General features: G+C 44.9%; 1 protein-coding gene across 5 annotated transcripts in view; it reads left to right on the forward strand.

The window, feature by feature from the left end:
- The first annotated feature begins 2,556 nt into the window (after positions 1-2,556).
- CPNE9 (copine family member 9) overlaps positions 2,557-12,276 on the forward strand; it is a 221,794-nt gene continuing 212,074 nt past the window's right edge. For 4 of the 5 annotated variants that reach the window (XM_029601130.1, XM_029601127.1, XM_029601128.1 and 1 more), the window contains exon 1: positions 2,557-3,057. In XM_029601130.1, the coding sequence (XP_029456990.1) occupies positions 2,981-3,057 (77 nt within the window). In that variant the 5' untranslated portion in view covers positions 2,557-2,980. The remainder of the gene's footprint in view (positions 3,058-12,276) is intronic. The other variant, XM_029601126.1, reaches the window with a different exon arrangement.

Genomic DNA, 12,276 nt, shown 5'->3' on the forward strand with positions numbered 1-12,276 from the left:
ACGGTGCCGTGGGCACCTTTGCCCCATCATGGTTTTTTGAGCCATTCATGCCACTGGTGATATTTTGAAGTGCTCCTTCCTTCACGTCTATCTGCAAGTTTCACTAAACTTGTATAGAAAACCCAATTCTTTAAGAGAGACACAAACACCTTTTGGGTCTGAATCAAAGAAAATGAGTTAATGAACTACATCAATTTTTTTTTCCCCACACACATCCCTATCAACCCCCACTCCCACCCCCACCTAAAAGCTTAGCAGAAGAGCCACCACTTAAATTGTTTGAGGTAACCGGCTTCTAAACACAACTCAAGTAGCAAGGAATCCATAATTCAGGCACTTCAATGCCCATTGCAGAGTGTAGGTTAATTCTAACCCCGCAAATGATGTGGATCACTATAAGGCTTGAGAAGAGGAGTGAAGGTGTCGTCCCTAGCTGACCAGGATGGAAGACAGACCTGTGACAAACTGGTTAAGGCATTTAAAAACAACACTGCATGCATTCTTAAATTTAACCCTGAATTCTACAGGAGTCAATGCAAGTCATGGTCAGTTGACCTCCCCCCCCCCCCCCCCCCCCCCTTAGAAACCTAGTTTACAGCAGCTGCAGGTGCTTTTGGCCTATACTGCAGCATACCCTAATACAAGGAATTGCAATACTTTATACAGCTGGTAATGAGAGCATGCACGATTGTGGCTAATTCTCACCTCTCTAGAAAAATGGAATAACTCCAAGAAGATAAAGAGAGAACAGATATGACTTAACTAGTATCAAATTAAAGTCAATAATTCTGATTTTATTCATAGTTAATAATGAAAAAAGGGGCTCATTTTGGATTTAAAAAATGTGTAAAACATGATCATAATTGACCAAATAGGATGTCGTAAGCGTTTAGTCATCGATTCTTGGCAGGTACACAGTAGCTATGTGATTTTCGGTATAGGAGAAATCTCTCTCTATAAAATATACTCTACCCTGCTCATGCTCTAAAAACCATATTTCTGCTGCCTTTTAGGTTCTTCTACTGATTGATTTCCTTTTCTTAGGTTCTGCTTTTACTATCCCACCACAATTAATCTCTTAACAACCTTAGCTGAACATGAAATACAATAGGAATGATTTGTTCATGGGACACGTGAAGATGGCAAGTTTCTGTGTGTTTGCACGTGTAAAACGTCGCCCAGCCTCTGTGCGGGTAATATTTATTTATTTATTTATTTAAATTCTTTTAATATACCGATGCTCAAGACCAGGTCCTATGGTACCGGTTTACATAAAACTAGGGGGAACCAATTAACAGAGCAAACAAAAACAAAAGTTACATTATAACAGGGAATGTGGAACTAGGCTGTTAGAGAAAAGATAGTTTAAACAAATTCTAACTGGAGAGAAGGGCAAAAGCAGGAGAGGGTGCTTACAGTATAAGAATTATGTACAAATTTACATAGTGTGTATGAATTAAGCAAGTTATAAAATAATGCAGTTATTCGGACAACAACAATAGTTCCTTTGCGTTGCGGAAATGGACGCATCCATGGGGTGATGCGTCCATTTCCAATAGTGCGAGCGCCTTCACCAGCTGCATAAAAGTGGGGCGGGGCGAGGTCAGGGGATGACTCTAAATGCCTTTCCCCTGTCCTTTTTTGACGGCGCCTTAGACTAGCACGCAGATGATGTGTGCAAAGATGTTCGATTTATCCCTAACCATTCCGGCTGGGTTTCTGAACTTGCGATCTTAGCCCTTTGCAGAGCCAGGGAAAAGCTTTCCGACTGAACCAAAATCTTCATTTCCTTAAGCCCCCCCGAGAACACTCATTAAAAACCAAAATGAACCTCCCGGAGTCAGCCCTTCACCGGTAGGGGGCGGGTCCTTCAGTAGTAGGAGCCCCGTTCCATTTAGCACTAGCCGCTTGGCTTTATTTTCAGAGCTTCGGCAGCTCGGGCACATTTTGCTTAGCCACTAAAATTGCACAAGTCTGAGAAAATAACTTTTTGTTTTTGACCGAGCCGGAGAGAAGATGCTTCATTGGGCGACTAGGAAATCTCTTCAGCGGTATATTACACTCCCACCTAGGGCAAGTTACAACTAAAGATTCATTATACAATATGTGGACACCTTAGTAAATACTTTTTACATTCCACTGGAGTTGAGTGTGTTCTCACTAGGTTTTTCTTTTCCAAATCTAGTTTACCAGTAAGGAAAAGCCGCTGAAGAAGCAGAACTGTCCTAGCCCAGTTTGCCCTCCCACCCACCGGGCACTCCTCCCCACTCTTCCCTTGCCTCCTCCACCCTCCGGCCTCCTCCATTACCTGTTTGCCTGTCTTGGTCTCCTCATTGTTGCAGGCGCGATCCTGGCAGCGCACTTGCGCTCCAACCGCCAGGGAAGAGGGGCGAGTGACCCTGAATCTGGGCGAGCGGCTTAATGCTGGGCATTTAATGTACGGAACTGACCTTTATTTTGGCTTGCAAGGACTGGGCAGGGTCTAACGGTGATATCTTTTCATTGCCGATATCACGGGGGGGGGGGGGGGGGGGGGGGTTGTAAAATCGCGATCCACCGGAGAGCTGGAGTTACTTGCTACTGCCAGCCCGACTGTACCGATTCCTTGGAACTGCCCTGCAAACCGGTTGCTGCTTCCCGGTGCTCAGAGAGGAGGGGTCCATAGGTGGAGGCATTTTGTGAAACCATACGTCTGCTGCCACCTGGAGACGGGAGAGAATGGCAACTAACCTGGCCAGAAATAGTCCATTTGCGAGCGAGAGCCATCACGGGAGAGCATCGGGAGCGCACGAGAGGATATAAAAGATTTTCTTTTTTTTTTTTACTCCTAATGGACATTGCCCGTTTTCCGATTCCGCTCCAGGCTCTGCTGCTGCTGCCACCTGTGTAAATGCTGCCGGCCCTGACGCTCTCCCCATAATCTGCCAAGAAGTCGGGACTGAGGAAAGCCGGTTTGGACGGAGATCCGGGCAGCCGAAGGATGGCGTCCATAGGAGACTTCGACCCGGTCCATTCCAGCGTGCCCGCCACGAAAATCGAGATCACGGTGTCCTGCAGGTAAGGGGGAGCCGGGAAGCCGCGGGACAGCTCCGCGCTACAGGTGTGCGCGCGCGGGAAAAGTTCTCGTTCCCGCGGGAGCGGAGGCATTCCAGGGGGCGGGGAGGGCAGCAGATTCCCGGGGTGCAGGCTGGACGGAGGGGCTGCAGGTGGCACGGGGGAGGCTGGGGCCGTCCAATCCAGCCTCCAACTCCACCGCTGGCTCTTGGCAGCCGAGCCCAGTCTCCAGTTCCCTAAGAAACTCAACGGCCGGGTCATCCGCTAGGGACAGGCTCTGTAAATACTGCGAGTGGCAGGGAAAGCCAGCGAGAACTGCTGTTAAGAGATGCGGGCGCCTTGGAGTTTGGATATGTGTACAGGAATATGATAGTTCTCCATCCTCTGCAGACCGGTACCTACCCAGAGGGTATTGGGTGGATACTCTCTGGCTGTATTTGCCTATGCGGGCATCGATTTATGTACTTTCCAGAGATTTAGAAACCGAGCAAATCTAGTACCCAGCTGCTGTTTCTAGTTCACGTGGTCTATAGGCAGGAAAACTTAAGTCATTATTTTGTTCTTATTTTTAATTGATTTCGCTGTGCATATTTTGAAAGAGGAGCGGAGACACCTTTCCTTGGCAAAGGCAGTGCAATAAATCAAATCGTCTCTCTTTCTAACGAATGTAACCCGGGGATTTAGGTTCCGGTGTCCCAGAATCGATTGCGCCGGAGCTGAGCCGCTTGGCTTCGGTTTGTTTGGTTTTTTTTCCCCGGGAATCGCCGCCGTCCCCTTGGTTTTCTGTCACTGCCTAGGCTCGGACGTCGGCGATACAAGGCAGTTTTGTTGGCATGTTCTGGTTTTTTGTTTGACCAGATAAGTTCCATGCAGAGCAATTTTGTAATAAGAAAGCAATGACTGAGGCTGAGATTTATTTAATATTTCGATTCCGCCTACCTGACCACAAATGGAGTACAGAGCAATACATTAAAACCCAACAATAGAAAATACATAAATCACATAACAGACCAAGAGGTCGGACGTAAGTGGACTTTGTAGGAAGGGGCTGAAATAATTGTCCGAACCACCGCGTGTGATTGGCTTGAAGGCTGCGAAATGCTCGGTCTGGGCAGCGACTGTGGCTTCCATAGGAGAGGAGATTCCTTGAGACGGATTAAAAAAACCCCACCCTGCCTGGATGCTGGATGCCCCTCGCTGCTGCTGCTGCTGCTTCCTCAGCCTTCACCCACCGATCCGTGCCATCCCCAAGCAGCGGGGGACTGGCGAGCTAGAGACAGAGAGAGAGAGAGGACCCCCTGGGTTTACGGGAGGGGCTCGCCGTCCAGAAGTGCACCCCTAGGACCAGAAAGCACGGGGGCCAGGGATTGCAACCCGGTGGACTTTTTATGTACGAAGCAGCTGAGATTTAGACGAGCATTTCTCTTCCGTCCTATGCTGCGTTTTCATGTCCAATGCAAACCGGCCTGTGGGAGCTCTCCCCCAATAAGTCCAGCCCCCTCCCTGTTCGGTGCCAAGAGAGAGGCAGGAATGTGGCCACGAATGCCCACGTCCCCCTGAAACTCCACAGCGGCATTCAATCCTTACCATCCCGAAAGCTGCCACCACCTCCACCGGAATTAAACCGGTGTCTTGCTGAGGAGGTTCCTCTCCTCGCCCAATGGCTATGAGTACCAGAGTACCGGCTTTCTGCCTCTCTGAAGCGGTCGTCCCTTTTCTTTTCTCTTTTTTTTCCTCCGGCCTAAGCTAATTTTACAAGCGCGAGCTGCCCTTTCTAAGGGCGAATGGAGGGAGAACTAAAAGGGACAACCTAATAAAACTGATAAGCACAATGTTATGTGCTTGTTTCTACCTAATCACTGTGTATGTATATGCGACTTTGTGCCCTCTTATTATTTCTTTTTTTTTTTAATGGTTGTTCTGTGAGTTAAAAAAGCACTTTTGAAATTGCCCAGTGTGAAGACGTGCTGTAATAGAAAAGAAGATAATTTAAATCCACCAGCTGCACATAGGTGGTGAGATATCCCACACATGGCATTGACTAATATCATGAAGCTGCCTTGTGCTTGCAATCTAAGGATTCCACACTTTTGACTTGTGTCATCTGGGGGAGAAAGAACAAGACAGTGGAAAGTATGTTAGTAGTCAGTTATTGTTTTGCTTCATTATCCTTTTCTGAATCTGATGAGAAAATGTCTGGAGGTCTGAACACGTGTGTAAAAAGCACACATTTTGGTCCCATAAACGGTTTCAGAAAACTTGTTTTGGCAGCTCTGAGTGTATCTAGTCAGATGTGTGCATGACTGACTGAATTAAACTTACACAGTAAAGGCTAAGAGAATATTTGCATGGAAGATATTCACCACATCAGGAATACATTATGAGAAATTATGGGATATTTCCATGCTTTTTGCCTGTTTTCTGTGCTAAAGCATAGGAACACCGAATATGCAGGCAAATAGCATGCACTAGACCCAGCCTCTCTACTCATTAGCCATTCCTGCCTGCTATGCTGAAGGCCCCCATCTATCCAGTGTCCCTGATAATATTCTGTATTCATGCTATGCATTCTTGCCTTTGTGTTGCATTTACCACCTCCACTGGAAGAATGCTCTTTCTTCTGCATTTGGCATTCTTCTCCTTTTGGCCTCATTCCATGATACAGGATGGAGGAAGCTCAAGGGTGGAAGGTCACTAGCCTCTGTAACAGTGGCACGATCATGAGCGACAGACAATTCCAGTTGGTTCAAGACATTCAGAGCCCTCATCACTCACTGACAGAAATACGATTCACCATGTCTCATTAAAAAAAAAAAAAAAAAAAAAAAAGACTTTCAGTCCGGGATATTCTTTTAAATTTTAAGAAATGTGTCATTCTAAATGCTCCTGTCCTCATATCTCTTTCCATCATTTTTGTACTCTTTTTCTTCCTTGCAATTTCTCTCAGCATCTCTGTCCTTCTTTGTGCTAAAGGTAATGACTTTCTCCTGTACACGTGTTTTATCTGGTCATGCACTAATGAATTCTTTAGTAAAACCAAAATATTTCATAGCTTTTCTATATCTAGTGCAATCTGTGTTCAAGCCAAGGATTTCTTCCTCCCACGCTCTATTCTCTCCTTTCTCCCCTGTTCCCAATTCCCCATTCTTTTTGGTCACACAATCACATCCCAACCATCTTCCTTAGATTTTATCTACTATTCCTTTTACTGTTTCAATTCATTCTAACCCCTTTCTCCACAAAACTTCTCATTCCAGGAGCCTTTCAGTCTTTCTCTCATTTGCACCCATACACACACACATGCTCAATAATCGTTAAACTGCAGTTGTTCCTTTTTTTTTTTTTTTTTTCAAATTCACTCATTGCTGTACATTGCACTCATTCACATCCTCAATAATTCTCCCATGGCTTCTGTCCCAAGCTTACTTAACCATTCTTTCCTTGCATCCCGTGCCTCCTGCTCCCCCCTTGTCTCCTGTGCAAAGCATTGGTGGAGCATTGCATCTTTCTTTGCGGGTGCTGAACCAAACCTAACTTTCCATCTGGTAGTATGTGGCGCTTTTCATTGACTCACCAGACCTGGCTGCATTCTAGCCTTTCATAGTTAGATCAGTTTAGTTAGTTAGGTTGCAAAAAAAAAAAAAAAAAAAAATCATTGAGTCCTTCAAGCCTAACCTTCTAACATTGTGCTCCTACTGACATGTTCTGCAGCAAACTAAAGAAACAAATTAATCCCAGCTCCCAAATATGGAGGTCCCTGCATCATTATACTCGCCAACTCCTTTTTCCTCTGAAAGTGTCCAATTTATTTTGGGGTTTTTTTAGTGTTCATTGTCACTGCTAGCAAAATGTTGCATCATAATTTTACCACAGCTGTGTGCCTGAAGGATTTCTTTCTTTTGAAAGTGATGAAACCTACTTCCTCTTAGAAACTGACCCCTTGCCATCGGGCCCCTCCCTCCACCCCCACCCCCACTCAAACACTTTCCTCTATTTTGTTTGTTTGCTGCTATAGTTAAATGGTTGCCCGAATGATCCTTGTATACTCAATGGATTCATTACATTGGTGTAGTCCAATTAAATGCTTCCTCAATCATCTCTTTTTTTTTTCCCCCATTTAAAATGAATCCTTCAGCATATGCGTACCCCCTGCCTTCTGTATTAAACTAATAGTTTTTTGTCTGTTTATGCTCATTGGGATATGGACCTTTCTTTGGAGACAAGTAGCTAAACATGATGTCCTGCTCTAAATGTAACTTGATAAGGCCCTTACTCGGCAGAAGAATATCTTTAATACCCACCAACATGCACCCAGCTTTGACTGCTCTTACTTGATTTGATGTGCTTTTGCCCAGTTTATTACCCTGGTCGGAGTTGGCAAGTACTGCCAAAGCACTGCACCTGGCCATTCTTGTACCCCATGTGCATTACACTACACTTATAGTTAAGCTTATTTGTTTTGCTTTAACACTGTTCCAGCAGAAGTATCAAAATGGTTGACAAATGTTAATATATAGCAATCATAAGCACATATCTGATGCTGAGGTATCTGGGACTGTGTGTAAAACTGAGTGGTGCTCTTGCAGTGACATTGTTTGGTACCATGAGCAAAAACAATACAACGTGAAGATACCCAGGACTCACTTCTCACCCTCACACCCCTTCTCTCATAAACATAAATAACTATATAAAAACACCAGTTTGGGAGGTGAAAGGCCACAGCTTCAATACAATCAAGTTCCCAAGCCAAACATAACCATTTGTATATAATCTGCATAAAAAACACTCCAACAAACCGGCCTTGGTAGGTCAACTGCCACAGCCCAGCAAATTAACACTATCCCCAGGTCACTTGATCTGTAGACCACTTGACCACTGGCCTCTACCACAGCCAGCAAGGAGTCAGTCTCCGCAGTGCTTAACCCAGACCCTGCAGCACAATACAATCCCAAGAAACACCAAATCATATAAAGTTTATATTTTCTGCTCGGGTACCCTGCCATAGCCTCATACCAATCAATAACTTGTATGAGGCCCCCCCCCCCCCAAAGATGCAGACCTTGACCCAAGGCATAGGATATCATCAATGGCCTCCTGCAATGAATTATTAAACAAATCTAGACCAATGTCCAACAGATGAACTAAGTCCTTCCTAAAAAATAATCCCAAGCACCGCTCCCAGGACCACTGATGATGAATATGAACACCACCTTGAGAACTTAGCCAGGAGCTACTTTGCTGGTTCACTTTTTTAAGGCCTCTGCCCCACATAGCCTGACCTTCAAATTTAGGCTGAGAGATGATATCTAACCAACACAATGAGGAAAAAGGAAGTAGTTAGAAAAGAAACGCAGATTCCTTGCATACCACATATATTAATCATCTGCAAGTCCATCTGCCCAGGTTGTTGCCACCCAGATGCACAACCAGGATTTCCGGAGGAACCATGGAGTCAATGAGTGATGAAATCAAGAGCAGCAGTTAGTCCCAATTCATTCCTCAATGCCCAAGCCAGTGCACCACAGCTCCTCTCTGTCCAAGATCCAGATGCGAATCATACAAGCGAACACGAGCATGCTTTGCGGCCCAGTGTACATAAGTGGCCCATGATCCAGACAGGAACAGCAGCACAATGAACATCTAAAAGCAAAAGGATAATTAAAATCTGCTACAAACCTGATCTCTCTTCACACATAAGAATGATACACCCCCAACTGCCAACATCTGAATGATGGTAAAGTGGCCAGCCTCCGCCGCATTAATGCAGAAAGTGTGTGTGCCATAATCCCTTGAGTCATAACCAACAGTAGACATGATCCTCTTAAGAACCATGGTGAATTCATACTTGGTCAATGGCATTAGGTTGCTGTGAACCAAGAAATGAACCCCACCACATGTGCAAGATAACAAATATAGCTGTATGTTCTGGACTAGACAAGTCATCAAACTTTCCGTAGCACTGAGGATCAACGAAGACCCATGACTAAGTTGATCCATCTTAGAACACTGAAGGAAAAGGAAAACTTGTTGATCTTCAAACCACTCATGCTCCATAAGCAGACCCATCCCACCTTGAACCCTACTAGAGGCTGGGACCAGCTCACTAATGTGTAAAGCTCCATAAAACGCCAAGACAAAGGCTGTTCTAAATTATAGAATTTCATAGTTGGACAAGCAAATATCAGGCAAGGTTTGTCGTAGGGATAAAAGGACAGAATGGGTAATGGAGTGGTGCCAATTAGGGGCCGATCCTGCATTCCTAGCCCAACCAGCCAGCATATGGTGAACAATAAACTGCCTGGCTGAAAACCCTCACCTATGAGCCCTCACAGAGAATGAGAATCCCTTAAAGTGCACCATGACTCTAGGTTTAGACACCCCCACACCATGAGCAAAAACAATACATGAAGACAACAATTCACCCTGCACTGGTCCTTCTGTCCACCCTTTCTCAGCAAGAAACTCCCACATCTTGTAATATTTGTGTAAATAAGCTCTCCAAGTGATAGGTGCTAAGGATGCATGCAGCAAGCTCCATGCTTCTGGATCCTGAATTTCTAAAGGTAATTGAGGATTGGAGAGGCACAAGGATCCACTTCTGGCACCAACTCAAGGAAGTGAAGAAGCTAGAAATGAGAAAGAGCATTTGCAATAGAATTGTCAATGCCAGGAACGTGTCTAGCCCAAGCTGTCAAGTTCAGCCGCAAGCTGCAAAACACGAATTCCCACAATAAGTCAGATAAGGAGCATCTGGCTGATTGTCTATTGATCACCTCAATCACACCATGATTATCACACCAGAAGATCAGTTTCTTATTATGGAACCTATCCCCCCAAATAACCAAGGCAACAACTATGGGAAATAGCTCTAGGAATGTAATATTTTTTGTAACTCCTGAGTCTGTCCAAATCTCCAGCCATCTGGCAGAACACCAAGATCCCTGACAAAATGCCCTGAATCCAACACCACCAACTACTTCCATAAAAAGCACCAAATCACGACTTGACATTGGCTCCAACTGCCACATGGTGACTCCATTAAAGTCCTGTAAAAAGGGACTTTTTACCAAGAGACCAAGAGATCCTCATGGGTACCTCTGGAAACATGATTACGTGAAACTTTCTCCGTAATCCAACTTAGCCTGAGAGAAACATCTAAGAAAAATATGCCCCATCAGAATTATTTACAAGCAAAATTCAGCAATCCGATCAAAGACTCAAACGCTACCAAGGTGGCCTTTTTGGTCCCTAAAAAATTCTGTATAATAGATCACAATCGCAGGGACAATATCATATCCATAGAGTTCAGTTCAATACCCAGAAAGGTAAGACTTGCCTCCAGGCCTCCTGTCTTATTCTCGGCTATGGGAATTCCAGATTGCTCGGACACCCAAAAGAAAGCCTGTAATATCCATTTGCAGTCCCAATAATCCGCATTCCCGATGAACAAAACAATCATCTAAGTAATGAACTATATCCCCGCATCAAGCTACCTGGGTCGTAACCCAATGCACAAAAGAGCTAAAAAGCTCAAAGAGAGCAGAGGATATGGCACATCCCATGGGTAAGCAGCGATCTACATAAAACTTACTCTCCCACTCAAAACACAACAAGGGAAAACAATCTGGTTGAATAGGCAGCAATCTAAAGGCAGATTCAATATCCGCTTTTGCCTTTAGCGATGCCAATCCACAATGTCACACCACCTGTATTGCCGTTTCAAAAGAGGAATAATCCACAGTACACAAATCAAGAAGGACAAAGTCATTAACCAAACCACCTTCTGAATAAGACAAATTGTGGATCGAACAACATTTTTCAGGATCTTTCTTAAGAATCACAGCTAGAGCGGAGAACATCATCTCTCGATAAGTGAGGGGAAGTAGACAGGCCAGCAAATCTCCCAAGGGAGAGTTCCACTGCAATCTTCCTTGCCACCACATCCCGAAGATGGAAAACTGACTGAGAATTAGTTACTAGCGTACACATCGAGCAGCCGAAATACAGAATGCGAAAGCCCTGTGAAAACCCCTTGAACAAAGTCCTAGCAGCCTCTCTGTCCAGATCTCTATCTAACCAAGGCCACATGGATGCCACCTTAACAGGAGTGAGATTCCTATCCAGTATATTATTTGTTGGAAGCTGACCCACCTGGGCCAGATTTTCTTTGGTATTTGGTGGCAAGGTGGGCTGCACCGCAGACCAAGTACACGTGCTTGAACTTATAATCAGGGAAATTGCAGGAGTACCTGTTAAAATGCCAGTAAAATCTGGCATGCCTGACGACAATTTACCTGAGAGAGTAGACTCAGCTGTTTCATGAAAGTGGCGACCCTGCGCTGTCTGACCCACTGACTTCTGTCCCAATCCTACTGCTTTGGAAGTCATCTGGGTAAGCCACAAATCCACATCTGAATGCCCCACTCCACATATCTTTTTTCCTCCATTTTGTGCCTAAAATGCTCATCATTGTAAGCAGTAACTATTGTGTCTGCAATAAATGACCATATTGAGAAGGGTTGTAGTGCCTGACCACACTCACCAAGTGCAAAAAAACCCCAAACAAAACCATTCAATATATTCCTTGGAACCCATTGATTCTTTCCGCACAGCTGCTCCTTTTTATCACCCTTCTTACTTCTTACTTCTCCTACTCTTACCTCTCCTACCCTCGAGTAAACAAAATATATCTATATATTGATGTTTCTTTATTTTCTTAAGCATTGACTTGGAAACCCCCTCCCATAATTCGTACAGGGCCACTAGCATTGGGGGACCTCCCTCTGAGGCAGGAGGCAGGTGAGCCACATTTGAGTTGCTAACAGGATGAACTGGAAGAGCTTGAAGAAGATGAAAAGGAAAACCTAGGATGCATATGCTTACGCTTAACCTTCGCCAAATCACCTTTCTTGTCCTCTACAGTCTTTGAACTACTATTAACCTTATTACCTAAAGTAGTTTATCAAACAAAAGCTTCAGTTCCCACATTAGTGATAACAGCAGACTCCGCGGCCAGGGTGCGGAACTCCATCGCGTACTCGGCCACTGTTCGAGTACCTTGTTGTAATTGGAGTAATTCTGAGACCGCAGTGGGCTTGCGGACGGGTTCATCAAAAATCTGCTGGAAGGCAGACAGAAACTGATTCAAGTTTTCGAAGACAGGGTCCCTTTTCTCCCACAGATGAGAGGCCCAGATCAGAGGCTTCCTGTTGAACAGGGACA

Source organism: Rhinatrema bivittatum, chromosome 4 (genome assembly GCF_901001135.1).
Source record: "Rhinatrema bivittatum chromosome 4, aRhiBiv1.1, whole genome shotgun sequence".
NCBI lineage: Eukaryota > Metazoa > Chordata > Amphibia > Gymnophiona > Rhinatrematidae > Rhinatrema > Rhinatrema bivittatum.